Source organism: Pelecanus crispus, chromosome 1 (genome assembly GCF_030463565.1).
Source record: "Pelecanus crispus isolate bPelCri1 chromosome 1, bPelCri1.pri, whole genome shotgun sequence".
Lineage (NCBI taxonomy): Eukaryota > Metazoa > Chordata > Aves > Pelecaniformes > Pelecanidae > Pelecanus > Pelecanus crispus.
The window spans coordinates 168,538,837-168,551,620 of record NC_134643.1 but is presented as its reverse complement, the minus strand read 5'-3'; the positions used below and the strand labels follow the sequence as shown (position 1 = coordinate 168,551,620).

The following is a 12,784-nucleotide window of genomic DNA, read 5'->3' as shown; positions in this document are numbered from 1 at the left end:
ATCTTAAAGGTCTTTTCCAACCTAAACAATTCTATGATTCTATGACCAATGCAGTGGTGTCCCGAGGTTACCCCCTCGGGGCCAGCTCAAGGTCACATGGGTATGTTAATGCCAGCCATGCAAACGCAGACTTTGTATAAAGCCACTGCTTCTGCATGCACTTCCCAGAGCTCAGGATTTCAGGGAAAGTATTAATTTGAGCTCAGCACTGCACGAACAGACAGAACCCACCCAATACAGTGGTACTGCCCCTTTAAAGCACCGCTGTCAGAGGACAAGATGAAGGAAGCACAGTGCGGCATCTTTGGACACTTAGAAGAATGCTTCCTGCATCCAGCAGATCTCAGGCTGAACCTGAACAAACTCACTCTGCTGAGTTTGCACAGAACAGCGCAGAGCTGTGGGATGCCTGCCCTCTGCAGCCCAGGTGGCAGGTCTGCCAGCCAAGCACAGCACCCACAGCTCGGCGTGGGTGAGCTCTCCCCTGCCAATGCCATCCAACAATCCCTGAAATTCAAATGCAGCAGGGAGAGTCCTTATCGCAGTTTAAGTTAAAAAAACAGCCAGACAAGCATTGAGACATGTCTCTCCTTTGAGCACTCACAGGTGGTTGTTCCAGTGCTCCGTCTTTCTGCGATTGGGCAGAAGAATCCTGGGACCAGACAGAGGACTCCGAGAAGGTTCGGCTCCGGGCAGACTTCAGGTTGGGGGTTCCTGGAACCGACAGCTGTTCTACCTCCTCATCTTTTTTCAAAAGGGAAGCAAAGTCGATGCCAGATCTCAGGAACTCTGAATAGGTACCTTTCCCCATCATTTTACCCTACAATTAATATAAGCTTTGATTATCTTTATTATACGCTTTCTGTAAAGGACATTTTTTCCTATCTATTCCTGCTGCCTCCGGGGTTCTGCAGTTGCTGAGCACACATCCCACTGCAGTAACCAAGCTGAAGTCTCTAACTATCAGGTCCTCATTTAGAGGAGCAGAAACAAGCTCTTCACCCTCTAACCAGTCCCTTCCGGCAGCTAACCAGGACAAGGAGCATACAACCACGATGACAAAAGTCCCAGGTACAGCCAGGTGAGAATTACTTCCTTGGAGAAGCTGCAGGAGACCGCCATGCAGCTTTAGGACAAGCTGTTGAACTACATACATAACCATCAGTCTTTTTATATTACTCCAGGCTAGGGGTAAACAACAGCTTAATTTTCTGGTCCTCACAGAGCTCTACAAGAAGCAACACAGACCGTTTCCACACTTCTTACAGCTTTATCACAAACTCATTTCTAGAAAGCTACTGTAACTCTCAAAGAGATCTAAATGGGAGGAGACAGCTAGTGTCCTTTTTTTGCAACTTTGTGAAGCATCAAAGTAATGTGAAGTACTTCACTACGCAACCTTAAAAAGAGAAAAAAAACAACCAGCTGAAGTTTCTGCATTTCCCCTCTACCCGTGAATATCTGGTACAATGAAGTTTGGAAGGAACCAGTTGTTGAACAAGGCCTGCTTGTTCTCAAAGGTATCTGTGACCATTTTTCAGCCTTAATTTAAAAAAGGGACTGGTTGCAAAAATCAACATAGTTCTTAATTCACACAAAAGTGTAAGAAGCAAGAATAAAAGCAAAGCATTAACATAGTCTCAAAATAAGTAGTTCTCTCACACTATTTTATACATATGTGAGATAAAAATTAATATGTAAGATTGTGCATATGCATGACAAAATTCAGAAACAGATTTTTCTGGGAAGGTATTCTAAGAAAAATCAACGTAATAATAATTATAAATCTTTAAAAACCTATATAGTCATTAGTAGGCAGAAAACATATTTACAAACCAAAATTAAAAATCTTAACCTTTTTTTTTTTAATTCTTAGATAAAAAGGATAATTAGAAAGTATGTGAGATATAAAAGTATAGACACTGAAATCACTTACATCTTTTAAAATTAGAATCTGATTTGCAGCACGGAGATACTGCAACTGGTGAGTGACCAAAACAGAGATCTTCTGATGTAAGGCCTGACAAATACACCTGCAAAGACATGGAAAAATTAATTAAAAAATGAAGAGTCCTAAAACATTTTGACTGTTTCTGGAAAATGTCTTCTATTCAATTATACAGTGTTTAAAGTAGGAAAAAAAGATGCCTGTGCTTATTACATTTATAAAAAAATTACACTGAACAAACATGTTCCTTATTTAACTTTGTAAGTTTTCAAGGTAGGGAAAAGAAATTTCGTATTTCTGGTCTGGGGCAAAAGAGGAAGAAATATCTTAAGGACATTTCATTCAAATTGTCTTAAACATCCTCGTAACAAATGTACATGTCATAAGCTGAATTGCAAAGAGGGTATTTAACAAAAATTAAACTAACGGAAAGAGAAAGCAGGGCAACATACTGTGGGCAATTATGGAAAAAATACAGCCAATAAAATTCTTGGAGATGAGCTTTCAAAGCAGCTGTAACAGTGAGCCACTAAGAGTTCTGGAGAAGTAAACAGCACTACTGATCTGAGCTACATCCAGGTATGTATTAAGGTAGAGGAGCGAGATCCTTCAACCATCTCTGTCCTTCTCCTATGGAATCAGGGCTTACCTTCCTCTCCAGTACCTTACCTTCTTACCCTAGAGACTTCCCCAGAAATTTGGGATTTGGAGAGAGAAGTGAAGAAGGGACTGGGCATACCAGAACCAGTCAGCAAGTACAGTTCAATCCTATACAGTTTTAGCAGAAAAGATACCTGGTATCTTTTCAGCAGAGCCTTGAAGGCTGCTGGAGCCAAAAAAAAAAAACCAAACCCAAAAAAAACCCCCACACCCGAAACAAAACAAACCCCAAAACCACAGCAGTGGAGCAATGGTTTACAAGTGCAGAGGTCTGCAAGCATGCCTCTTCATGTACAACAGGGACAGCACAGACACAACTGAGTATCCAACACTACCAACACTCTCATTGCCTTCATCCCCACAGTAACACAGCAGGGAGACAAACCCTTTCAGAGGATGCCCCTTTCTCAACTACTCACTATCTTAAGAAAACAAGGAAAACTGGTATTATCTAGAACTGAAGTGTCCACTGAAGGTGTATACATTAGCATTTTCCATTTGGATCAGGAGTGCCCTTTTGAAGATCATCTCCCAGTTGTGTCACCTCAATCCGCTGCTGCTCATACTGTTGAGTGGTATTGGGGCCCATGAACTGGACTGCTAGACAAAACCAAGCAGGAACACACACTTCAGTAGCACCCCTCATCAGTACTCAGCTGACGAGGAATGAAGCCCACAGGGCCAGGCTACAGCCTGCTCAAAGCAAAACTTTCTGAACTGCACGGGGACCTTGGCACTGTGCGTTTTTCTCCACAGATCCGCTCCTGTTGGCCTTATTTTCGCTAACATGCTAACTCCCATTTGCTAATGTGACACAGGAGGGTGGCACTCACCAAAAAAGAACAAAAAAACCCCTTTCCCCCCCATATTCTCTCTCCCCGTTCTCCAAAAACACACAAGCAAAACCACAGCAATCCAATAGTACAAATTCAATGCAGAAATGCAAATAAGCAGTAAGGGGAGTAAGGCAAAAAAAAAAAGAACATGAGCTTAACAGCAATGATATCATATTGCTTACTGTGTTTCACACATTCACATTGTATACCCAATTAACTCCCTACACAGCTTTTAACATCTATTTTATCCCACCTGCGAAGACTGTAGGAAGTAGAGTACTATAAAATGGTTAATACTAGTACTAGTCAGCATAATTACATGCAGAAAGTATGTTATAGTGTTCCAAATAAAATTAAGTTAAAAGCAATACTCTTCCTGAGAAAGTTACATGCTTGCTATGCAGCATTCAAGAAGCAACTGTAAACACATGATGTCATGCTTAGGTGGCCAAGATAACAATTCATCAAGGTATTTGCAGCAGCATAACTATTTGAGCAGCTGCAACTATTTATACACCAAGCTCTTTGTAGGAGTATTATTCTGGTGTGGTTACTGTCCACCCCTCTGAGCAGTCACTGAAACAAGCCACATGGCAACTAGAGCACCAGCTGAAGACACGCAACAAGACATAATCTTCAACAAAACCTGTCCAGAGAACTGGACAGAGATCAGAGAGGCTACAGGATATTTACTTGCCTAGCAAGAAAGCTGCCAAAAGAGAACATATCAGGTATTCACCGTGAAGAGATCTAGCTTTCCCTTACATAGTCCCAAAGCCTATATACACCACTTTGATCACTGAATTTTCTGTGTTCCAGATGTATGTCCAACAGCTGACTGGGACAAACGAGAAAATCTGATGGCTGAAAACCTTTAAACCTTGATCCTGAGTCACGGCGAGCCCACTGCACTTTAAGTTTGCATTGGGGGGGGTGGGGAGTGGGAAGTGGGTTAGCATCAGAGCAAACCAATTAGAACTGCCAGAGCTGTCAGCACAGCATCCTGCGTGATCTCAGGAGAGAAAGCAAAAATGACCTCTGTGGAAAATATAAATTTCCACTGATCTATCAGGTCGCTCAATAGAGAATTTCTAAAAAAACAACAACTCTCGATTTGATGTCTATCTGGGTAGAAAGAAGATAGCTGAATAGTTTCTTGATAACAGGTGAGTAGAAAAATTGTTGTCACAATTCACTGGCATGAGCACAGGGAGGAAAAATCTCAACAAAGAGCGTATACTTAGATCTATTACCAAGTTAAACAACTCACTGCTCAGACAGCTCACTAGAAAATTTTGCCATTTAAAATACTGTATCATCATGAAGCACAGAAGTTGCAAAACTAGTAAAATACTACGTATATACTTAACGTGTTTCAAAATATCAAACTACTTGAGCTTTATGTTTGAAACCTTTTTTTTAAATTTTTTTTTTCTTTTAAATACTCTCTCTCCCATTTGACAACATCCATTCTGCAGTTTACAGTGAGCATTAAGTTTGTACGGTGCCTTGGCTGCCACAGAAAACAAATACCAGAGTTCAAAGGGAGGCTCAGCAAAACCGAATGTGATAAAAGGGCTGACACAAAACTCTTGAGAGCTCACTGAATTCTTATTAGCAAAAACTTGGTATTGTCTTAGAGCTGAAAAAGGAAAAAAAAAAAAGTCCATGTGTATTTATGTTTACAGCTGGTTCACTAAGGCTTAGTTTCATTGCACATCTACTTTTAGAAATACTGCTCTGTGTAGCTGAAGAAAAGCAACCATCAATTCTAGGTGAGCCACCATCTGACAGCGACTCCCTTTCTCACTGACAACAGAGAGAATCCAGGGAAAGCCTTCCTCAGCAGGGGACATACCTGGTCCAAGAGTTCAGATACCTGCTGCAGTACCCCCAGAACTGCCACCACCTTTTTACTTGTTGTTTAAAACCCCACAAAGTTCACCTTCTTTGCGCTTCTCCATTACTCTCTCGAGGGGCATACTCTGTTAGTTAGACTTGTGGGCACATTTAACGCATGACAGCAGGATGAACTACTGCACAAAATCATAGAATCATAGAATCATCTAGGTTGGAAAAGACCTTTAAGATCATCCAGTCCAACCATTAACCTACACTACCAAGCCCACTCTAGACTAATCAAGGGTAGACCAGACTAAACCATATCCCGAAGTGCCACATCTACCCATTTTTTAAATGCCTCCAGGGATGGTGACTCCACCACCTCTCTGGGCAGCCTGTTCCAATGCCTGACCACCCTTTCCGTAAAGAAATTTTTCCTAATTTCCAGTCTAAACCTCCCCTGGCGCAGCTTAAGCCCATTTCCTCTTGATGCAGTTGCCATTGCCACATTTATTAAATACACAAGCACATGCAGACACATGCACACAGCCAGAAGAGATGCAGACAGGGAAAACCCAAAGGTTCTTCAGCCTCTTCAGTACAAGGAAAATGGGGATGAAGGGACTATGAAAGCTGCATCCTCTTCCCCAAGTAAGAACCAACGTAAACTTAAACCATTCCTGACAGACATTGGATAGGTTGGTCTGTATGTTTGTTTGTTTTAAACTCAACAACAGAAATCTCAACATCCTTGAACATGTATTCTGGGGGGAAGCTACCTTTACCATTACTATTCCCCCCCCCCCCCCCCCCCCCCCAAAGTCCAAGTTCACATCTTCTCGTACAATTTAAATCCACTGCTTCCTGGAGGACAATAGACCAGTTTATACCGGTGTGCACAGTCCCTTTATACATTAAGTCTCTCTCTTCCATAAAAAAAATAGTCCCCCAAATCCTTTTTCCCCTCCTTTTAAGTGAGAAAGGGTTTCCTCCTCCCCCTCCCTCCCCTTCGCCCCCCGCCCCTGCCCTTGACACCCAAATGTCCTTGATGGGCTATACTGGAGCCTGAAGCTAGTCTACACTTTTTGGAAGTGCACAAAATTGAAACATTATTCCAGTTGAGACCTTACAGGTACAAAACATAACAGGAGGATTACTTTACCTGTACTGCCAGATACAGTACTGGTCATAAATCCCAGGGTGCAGTTTCCTTAACAAGAGCATGACATTGCTGACATACTGGATTTGTGATCTACCCAGTCTGCACCTCCTTTTCCATAAAACTACCGCACTACTGGTCCCTGCTCATAGTATGTTCATGGAGTCAACACTTTGCACTTATCCCTGCTGTGTGCATCTATTAATTCACATCCTGCAACCAAGACTTTCTAAATCCCTGTTCATCTCCAGAACTGTCTGAAGCATTGCCTGGTTTTCTAGCCCCTGAAAACGTAGCATCAATGACCTTCATTCATCATCAGGAATACCAAACTCAGGATAGATCTCTCCAGAAATTACAGTCTTCCAGTTTGACAAAAATAAACGAAGAAACATTTTAAGTTAACAAACCTAAGCAAGAGTATACTAGCACCCATTTAAAAAACCCATTGCACTTTGACAGCAAACTTCCATGCAATTAAGAAAAAAAAGATTCGCTTGAGCTTTGATACTGCAGGGCATGGAGCAGAACACACTTACTCAGAAGGGGGCCTACAACAACACGGTGCTCCTCTATGCAAAGGCAGTGTCTTGGCGCTTTCATGCATATGAATCCTCATATGTTCTTCCTTCTCTATCAGGTTTTCTTTTCTTTGAGACAAGTTGTTCTTTAATCTTTTTTAAGTTTTTATCTCCAAGAACCAGCTTTCTTTCACCTCTGCAAAGTGTCTCCTCTTTAATGATTCCATTTTCTCCCTTACCGTTCTTTTTACCTCTCTTTTTTGGAAGTTCACATGCAAGTTTAACTTCACTGTAGTTAATACTTATATTCGTTTCAATGGAGATAACCACTGAAATGAAATTAAATCACATGCAGAAGTGCTCACAGGCATAAAGCCTTTGTTATATTAATTTACTTACTACATTTGCTTTCCTCTCTTTTCCCTTCAAATTTAAGTGGTTTAGGGAGAACAATCCCCCAGTTGTTTTTGTACATTTCGAAGTTTACAAAATTTCAGGGGAAAAAAAAAAAAGCTGTGGTATGTTTGCCAGAGACAAAAAAAACCCCACACCTACTTCTACTATGCTGTTTCTACTTCTGTGTTTATCTTGCTAACCATTTATCTCCACCTCGTGACAAGTCCCAGCCTCCACTGGGCTAACGTGTAAGGACAACTGTTCTGGCACAAAATAAAGGTCCACAAAATCCATCCCCCTGTCCTGGGTACCAGCCAGTAGTGAATGGCTGGAGAAAGTATATAAGCAAACACATAGTGATGCTTCCCTTGGTACACATTTCCTGCTTCCAGAGCCCACATTATTAGGGACTTTTTTAGCCAGAGATCTTAGTGTTTAAGTAGCTCTTTGTGAACTTTTGCTACATGAATTTGCATACTCTTGAGCCCATTTCTGGTTTAGTATTCATAATACTGTTTTGCAACTGCACCCACAGACCACTAAAGCACACAACCACACTGGAGTTCTGCAAGTGGGTTTTTTTGTCTTTTATATTGCATGATTAAAAAAAAACAAAAACAAAACCACACACATTTCTGAGATAAAAACTGTAAAATTTTACAGTTTTTTTAAAACACACAATGTACAGTGATCACATTTACGCTTTTCGCTTCCTAAAAAAAAAAACCAAAAAACAAAAAACACCCGCAAACCCTCAAACCCCAAGCAACATTACTACAATATATTCATATCTTTCAAACATATTCCCTACAATAAACACAACAAAGCTCACGGAATTTCAGCTCTGTCATCTAAATGTAAAGGTATAACTAATATGTTTTTAAGAGCAACACCTGTAATAAAAAAAAAAAAAAAAAAAAAAAAAAAAAAAAGAGGTACAGGGCATTCCAGTTCGCCCAGTACTTCTTATTAGGGCTGTAACCACTGCAGTGGTATGAGAGTCGTAATGAGCATGGATGAGGTGTGAAACACAAAGTGGGAAGCCTTAGAGGTATCCTTGATTTAGAGAGATCTACCTGAAATGGAGCAGAGTGAAATCATTAAATTTACACACGAACTCCCCTGTACACTTGTCACCAGTGGACAATGCAGGTAGTATGTATATGCCTTTAAACACAGCACTGACGAGTACATGCCAGGGTTATCTTTGCTTGGTTCCTCTGACACACTCATTGTGTCTGTAATCCCTCTAAGGAAACGAGACCTTCTAACTTTTATCTGCTAGTTTTACAGGACTGATGAGCTCCACTTGCTTTTAATTACCTATACCACCATAATAGCACTTTTTCCTTAAAGTTTCAGTGTTATAGGAGATCTACAAGCATAGGCCACTTTGAGAGATATGAGACCAGAAGCATTCGTGGACTCCTAAGGGCTCCAAAAAATCAAATTACTTTAAACAGACAAAGTAAATATTCAGATCTGTATATCCAATTTAAAAAAAAAAAAAAAAAAATTCCTTTTTTTAATTTTCTCTACTTCATTTTGCCCCTCCTCTCAAGCACTTCTGGGCCTTAGGTAACAATGCACTGAGGAATTCAGGATCTCTTAATCCATGCACTTCACATGATGGAATTTCCCCACATGGAATTTCCCCACTCTCCTTTGCCATCAGTTCAATTCTTTCTCACCTTTTTCTGCAATTATGAAGGACACCTTTGCTACAAAACCATGCCTGCTCCTTTCCCTCTCTTGCAGAGGTATGCTCAGTTACCTCAGATGGCAAATGGAGAGACTATCTTTCAGGACACCTGGTCAACTTGTGTGGAGTAACTACTGGAGGTGATTTAGAGATTAAACTTAGATTCACAATTTTAGGAAAGGCACAGCACTGAGGAAGCCTCCAGGGTGGAGTGCAGCTGGCATGCAAGGAATTCATTTCATGGAAGTTTCCTGGGCTTGCAACCTTAGACGTCGGCAACACCAGGGGAACCTGGTGTGTTGGCTCTAAGGGGAACTGCCCGCAGGGTGGAGCGGTGTAGAGACACCACGGCCAGGCTCTGTGTGGCACCCCAGATGGGACTGCTGTGAAGCATTCTGCCCAGCCGGGGCAGCTCCCGTGCCCTTGGATTCCCCACTACACTCCATCAAGCCCAGAGACTTGGTCTATCTATGGACACGAAAAGATGAAGCATTTGTCGCCTTATTGCTGCTGCTTTTAGTCCCTGTACAGTCCTGACTGTGCCAGAACATGGCAAACAATTTACTGTAGATGTACTTACCAAAGGAACAGAGTGCAGTATAATGGAACACTGCGAGAACTTGGGCAAACGATGGATGAATGAAGAAGGACAATAGGAAAGGGTATAATATGAGACCCTGGGCCAACAACCTGTCATGTTTTTGACAAAATGCTGCCCTTTGGTAAACTTTGCTAATTATAATATCATTATAATACCAAAACACACCTCCATCCCAAAACCTACCCGCCTCTAAGGTGAGACCACTCCTCACTGAGCTTGCGCTTTGAATTTTTCCTAGCCTATACCTTTAAAGTGAAGCGAGAAAGTTTTACACCAATCATCACAAAGTATGTATGACTAGAGTCACTCAAGCTCCACCTGAAAGGTAAAAAATAGTATACATTAGCCTAAGAGAGAGGGGATGTTAGGGAAGATACCATCGCATACCACTCTGACTTCTAGGATCAGTCGAAGGGCTGAGCCTCTCTTCCCCCCCACTGGGACACCTTTGGGTAAGATTTGAACACTTGGTTGTGCTAAGTGCCTCCCCGGGAAACTTAAAAACCTCTATATAGAGTTACTTTATATCTTTTGATGCATCTGTGTTACCCATGCTTTGGTATTTGCATGTGCCTTGCAGTCAGTGAATTTATCGCCGGTAATCCAAAGAACCTGTGTGTCTGTTGCTTTAATAAATTGCTTTGATTCATTGGTCTAGCCGTGACAGTTCTCATTGAATGCGACCAGATGCTTTAGGTGTGGCCGTGGTAGTTCATGCAGCATGACTAGACAAAAGGTGCCTACATTATTTGTGCATCCGCAATCGTGATAGTTCAGTGCACTGAACACGACTGGACTTACAACGACAAATTGGGTACCTTCCAAAGCCCTCTTGACACAACAACTTGCCAGGTGACTCTCCAGTCAGCCTCAACATATGGTTACCCCATGACCCACTGCCCAGTTACATGTCCCTTGAGTTCCTATGGGAGGCCATCACCTACTACCAAGGCGCTCCATCTGAATAGAAGCTAAAGTTCACTACTGTGCTGTGATAAATGCTGTGATACCTTCTGCAGCTTTTATCTAGTTTTACCTAGAGGCAAAGTTGAGAGAGAAAAGACAAAAGACCATACACTCAAACCAGCCTCCTGCTAAACAAACAGATTTGCAGAATTCTGTTTGATAGCAGGAATGATACACCTGTGCATACCACTCTCAAATATCACTACAACTTTAGGTCTGGATTTAAAGGATTCCCAGACTGTCGTCCTGCAACTCTATCTACTCTCACAAGCACAGAGGAGGAGCAGAAAGAAATCAGGCTGATCATCAACTGAGACTGGCACACAGCTCCTGTCCCTGGAAAAGATACAAGGGAAGAACAATACCTATTGAGACAGATGCTCTTCTCCAGACTGATGGAATATAAAACTCACTCTTAAAAACACCATTTCTGAGTCAGCGTCACTGATGGGGCACAATTTAATTTCTATCCAAAGGTGATATGAAACCATATAATCTACCGAAATATGTTTACAGAGATGCACAGGGAGAGCAGGAAATTTCTTGGGATCCAAGCAGACAGAATGATTTTCTTAGAACATCACAGGCTATTCCAAACTTCGTCATACAAGGAAATGTGCTATCACACCTGTATGGTTGTTCCTCATTTCAAAACTAGAAGTCTCAAAATACCACATTGCTTAAAAGTTAATGAAAAGCTATTTTTATTTTACTTATATATAAAAAAATATATGCATATTTTCATATGCACACACAAATATATACAGAAACATAGAACTATACTGGTGCCCCCCCACTGGGAAAAGGCTTAAGCATGTCTACTGTTAACTACCAAGAGAATTCACAGGAAAAGAGGCTACAAATAACATAAAAATAGGGAATCTCCAGTTTATACCTTACTAGGCCCCAAGGAATCTGACCAGGAGAGAGGAATTCATTGGAAAACTGGCTTTATCTGCTCCATCATCCACGGAACTACTTGTCTGCATTATGGAGAAATTCTTAAGTGACACAATCCCTTACTAATAATATCGTGGACTGTTTTCCCGCTGGAGCTGTGCTACTTGCATTCTTTCTCATTTGAAAAGTATTTATATATTTTAAACTGTTTACTGCAGGAGCTGATCAGAACAGGCAGAAACAGCAAATGTAATGAACCAGCCATCCACAGATGGGACGGCTTCGGGGAATTACTAGGAACATACCTATCTTTAGACGTAAACACATAGACTAGACACTTCTAAAAAATTAAACATTAATATAAAATTACAAGGGGGGGGGGGGGGGGGGGAAGAGCAAGCAAACTGAACAATATCCATTTCAGATTCTCGTTAAATAATGCCCTGTTTCTTCCATCTTGTCCATTGTTTTATGCCTCGCGGTTTGGACTCCTGGGGCCAGCTTGTATGAAGTGGTGTCCCGGACATTCCTCAGCACCATGTTCTAAGAAATCATTCTTGCCCAAGTGCTGTCTCTCTCTCTCCCCTCCACATTTCTAGCACTATTCAGGAAGCATTAAAGAACATGCCCTGCCTTGTTTTTCAAAGTGAGCTACTGAACACAATACTCTCCCCACTACCCCCAGCACCTTTCACAGCTGCCATGAAGGCCTCAGAAAACAACTTCTGTTTGTAAAAAAGCCCTCCCTTACGATCTTGAACAGTGAGGCACTGCTCAGTTTTCCTTGCCACTACTACTCCACCCAGTCCATTTTCTCCACAAAATGCCTTCATTCTACTTTTATTTGTTTTGCTCAAACTGATCTAGAGTTGGTAAGGAAGAGTAAACGAAAGTAAAGGAAGAACCCCAGCTAGTTTTCCGAGTTGCAAATTCTCCAAGATAATCTCCTTATTCCTCCTCATATCCACACATTTATCAGCAAAACATATGCTGTGCTAGCAGAGCAATGGTTTCTGGCTCTTTTATGGTTTTGCACGTACAAAAATCCAGACTTCCAGTTTTCCAGTAGGATGTAGATGCTCCCAGTGTCACAGCTCACATGAAACGTAGAATAAATTGAAGAGGCAACCCAACCTCCTTTGCAAGGCACTACTGTACTTAAGGGAAAGACATGTTAACAGCTCAGGTGGGTGCACTTTCAGAACTCAGGCACTGACAGAGTCAGATGCTAGAGTTGTAGAGCAATCTTGTGC

The 12,784-nt window shown here is 41.6% G+C and overlaps 1 protein-coding gene across 2 annotated transcripts in view; it reads right to left on the bottom strand.

The window, feature by feature from the left end:
* Positions 1-12,784, bottom strand: part of ABCC4 (ATP binding cassette subfamily C member 4 (PEL blood group)) — a 154,192-nt gene that overhangs the window by 98,487 nt on the left and 42,921 nt on the right. For both annotated transcript variants that reach the window (XM_075711521.1, XM_075711525.1), the window contains exons 14-15: positions 1,937-2,033; positions 605-820 (exon numbers count right to left, since the gene is read on the bottom strand). In XM_075711521.1, coding sequence (XP_075567636.1) covers positions 605-820; positions 1,937-2,033 — 313 coding nt within the window. The remainder of the gene's footprint in view (positions 1-604; positions 821-1,936; positions 2,034-12,784) is intronic.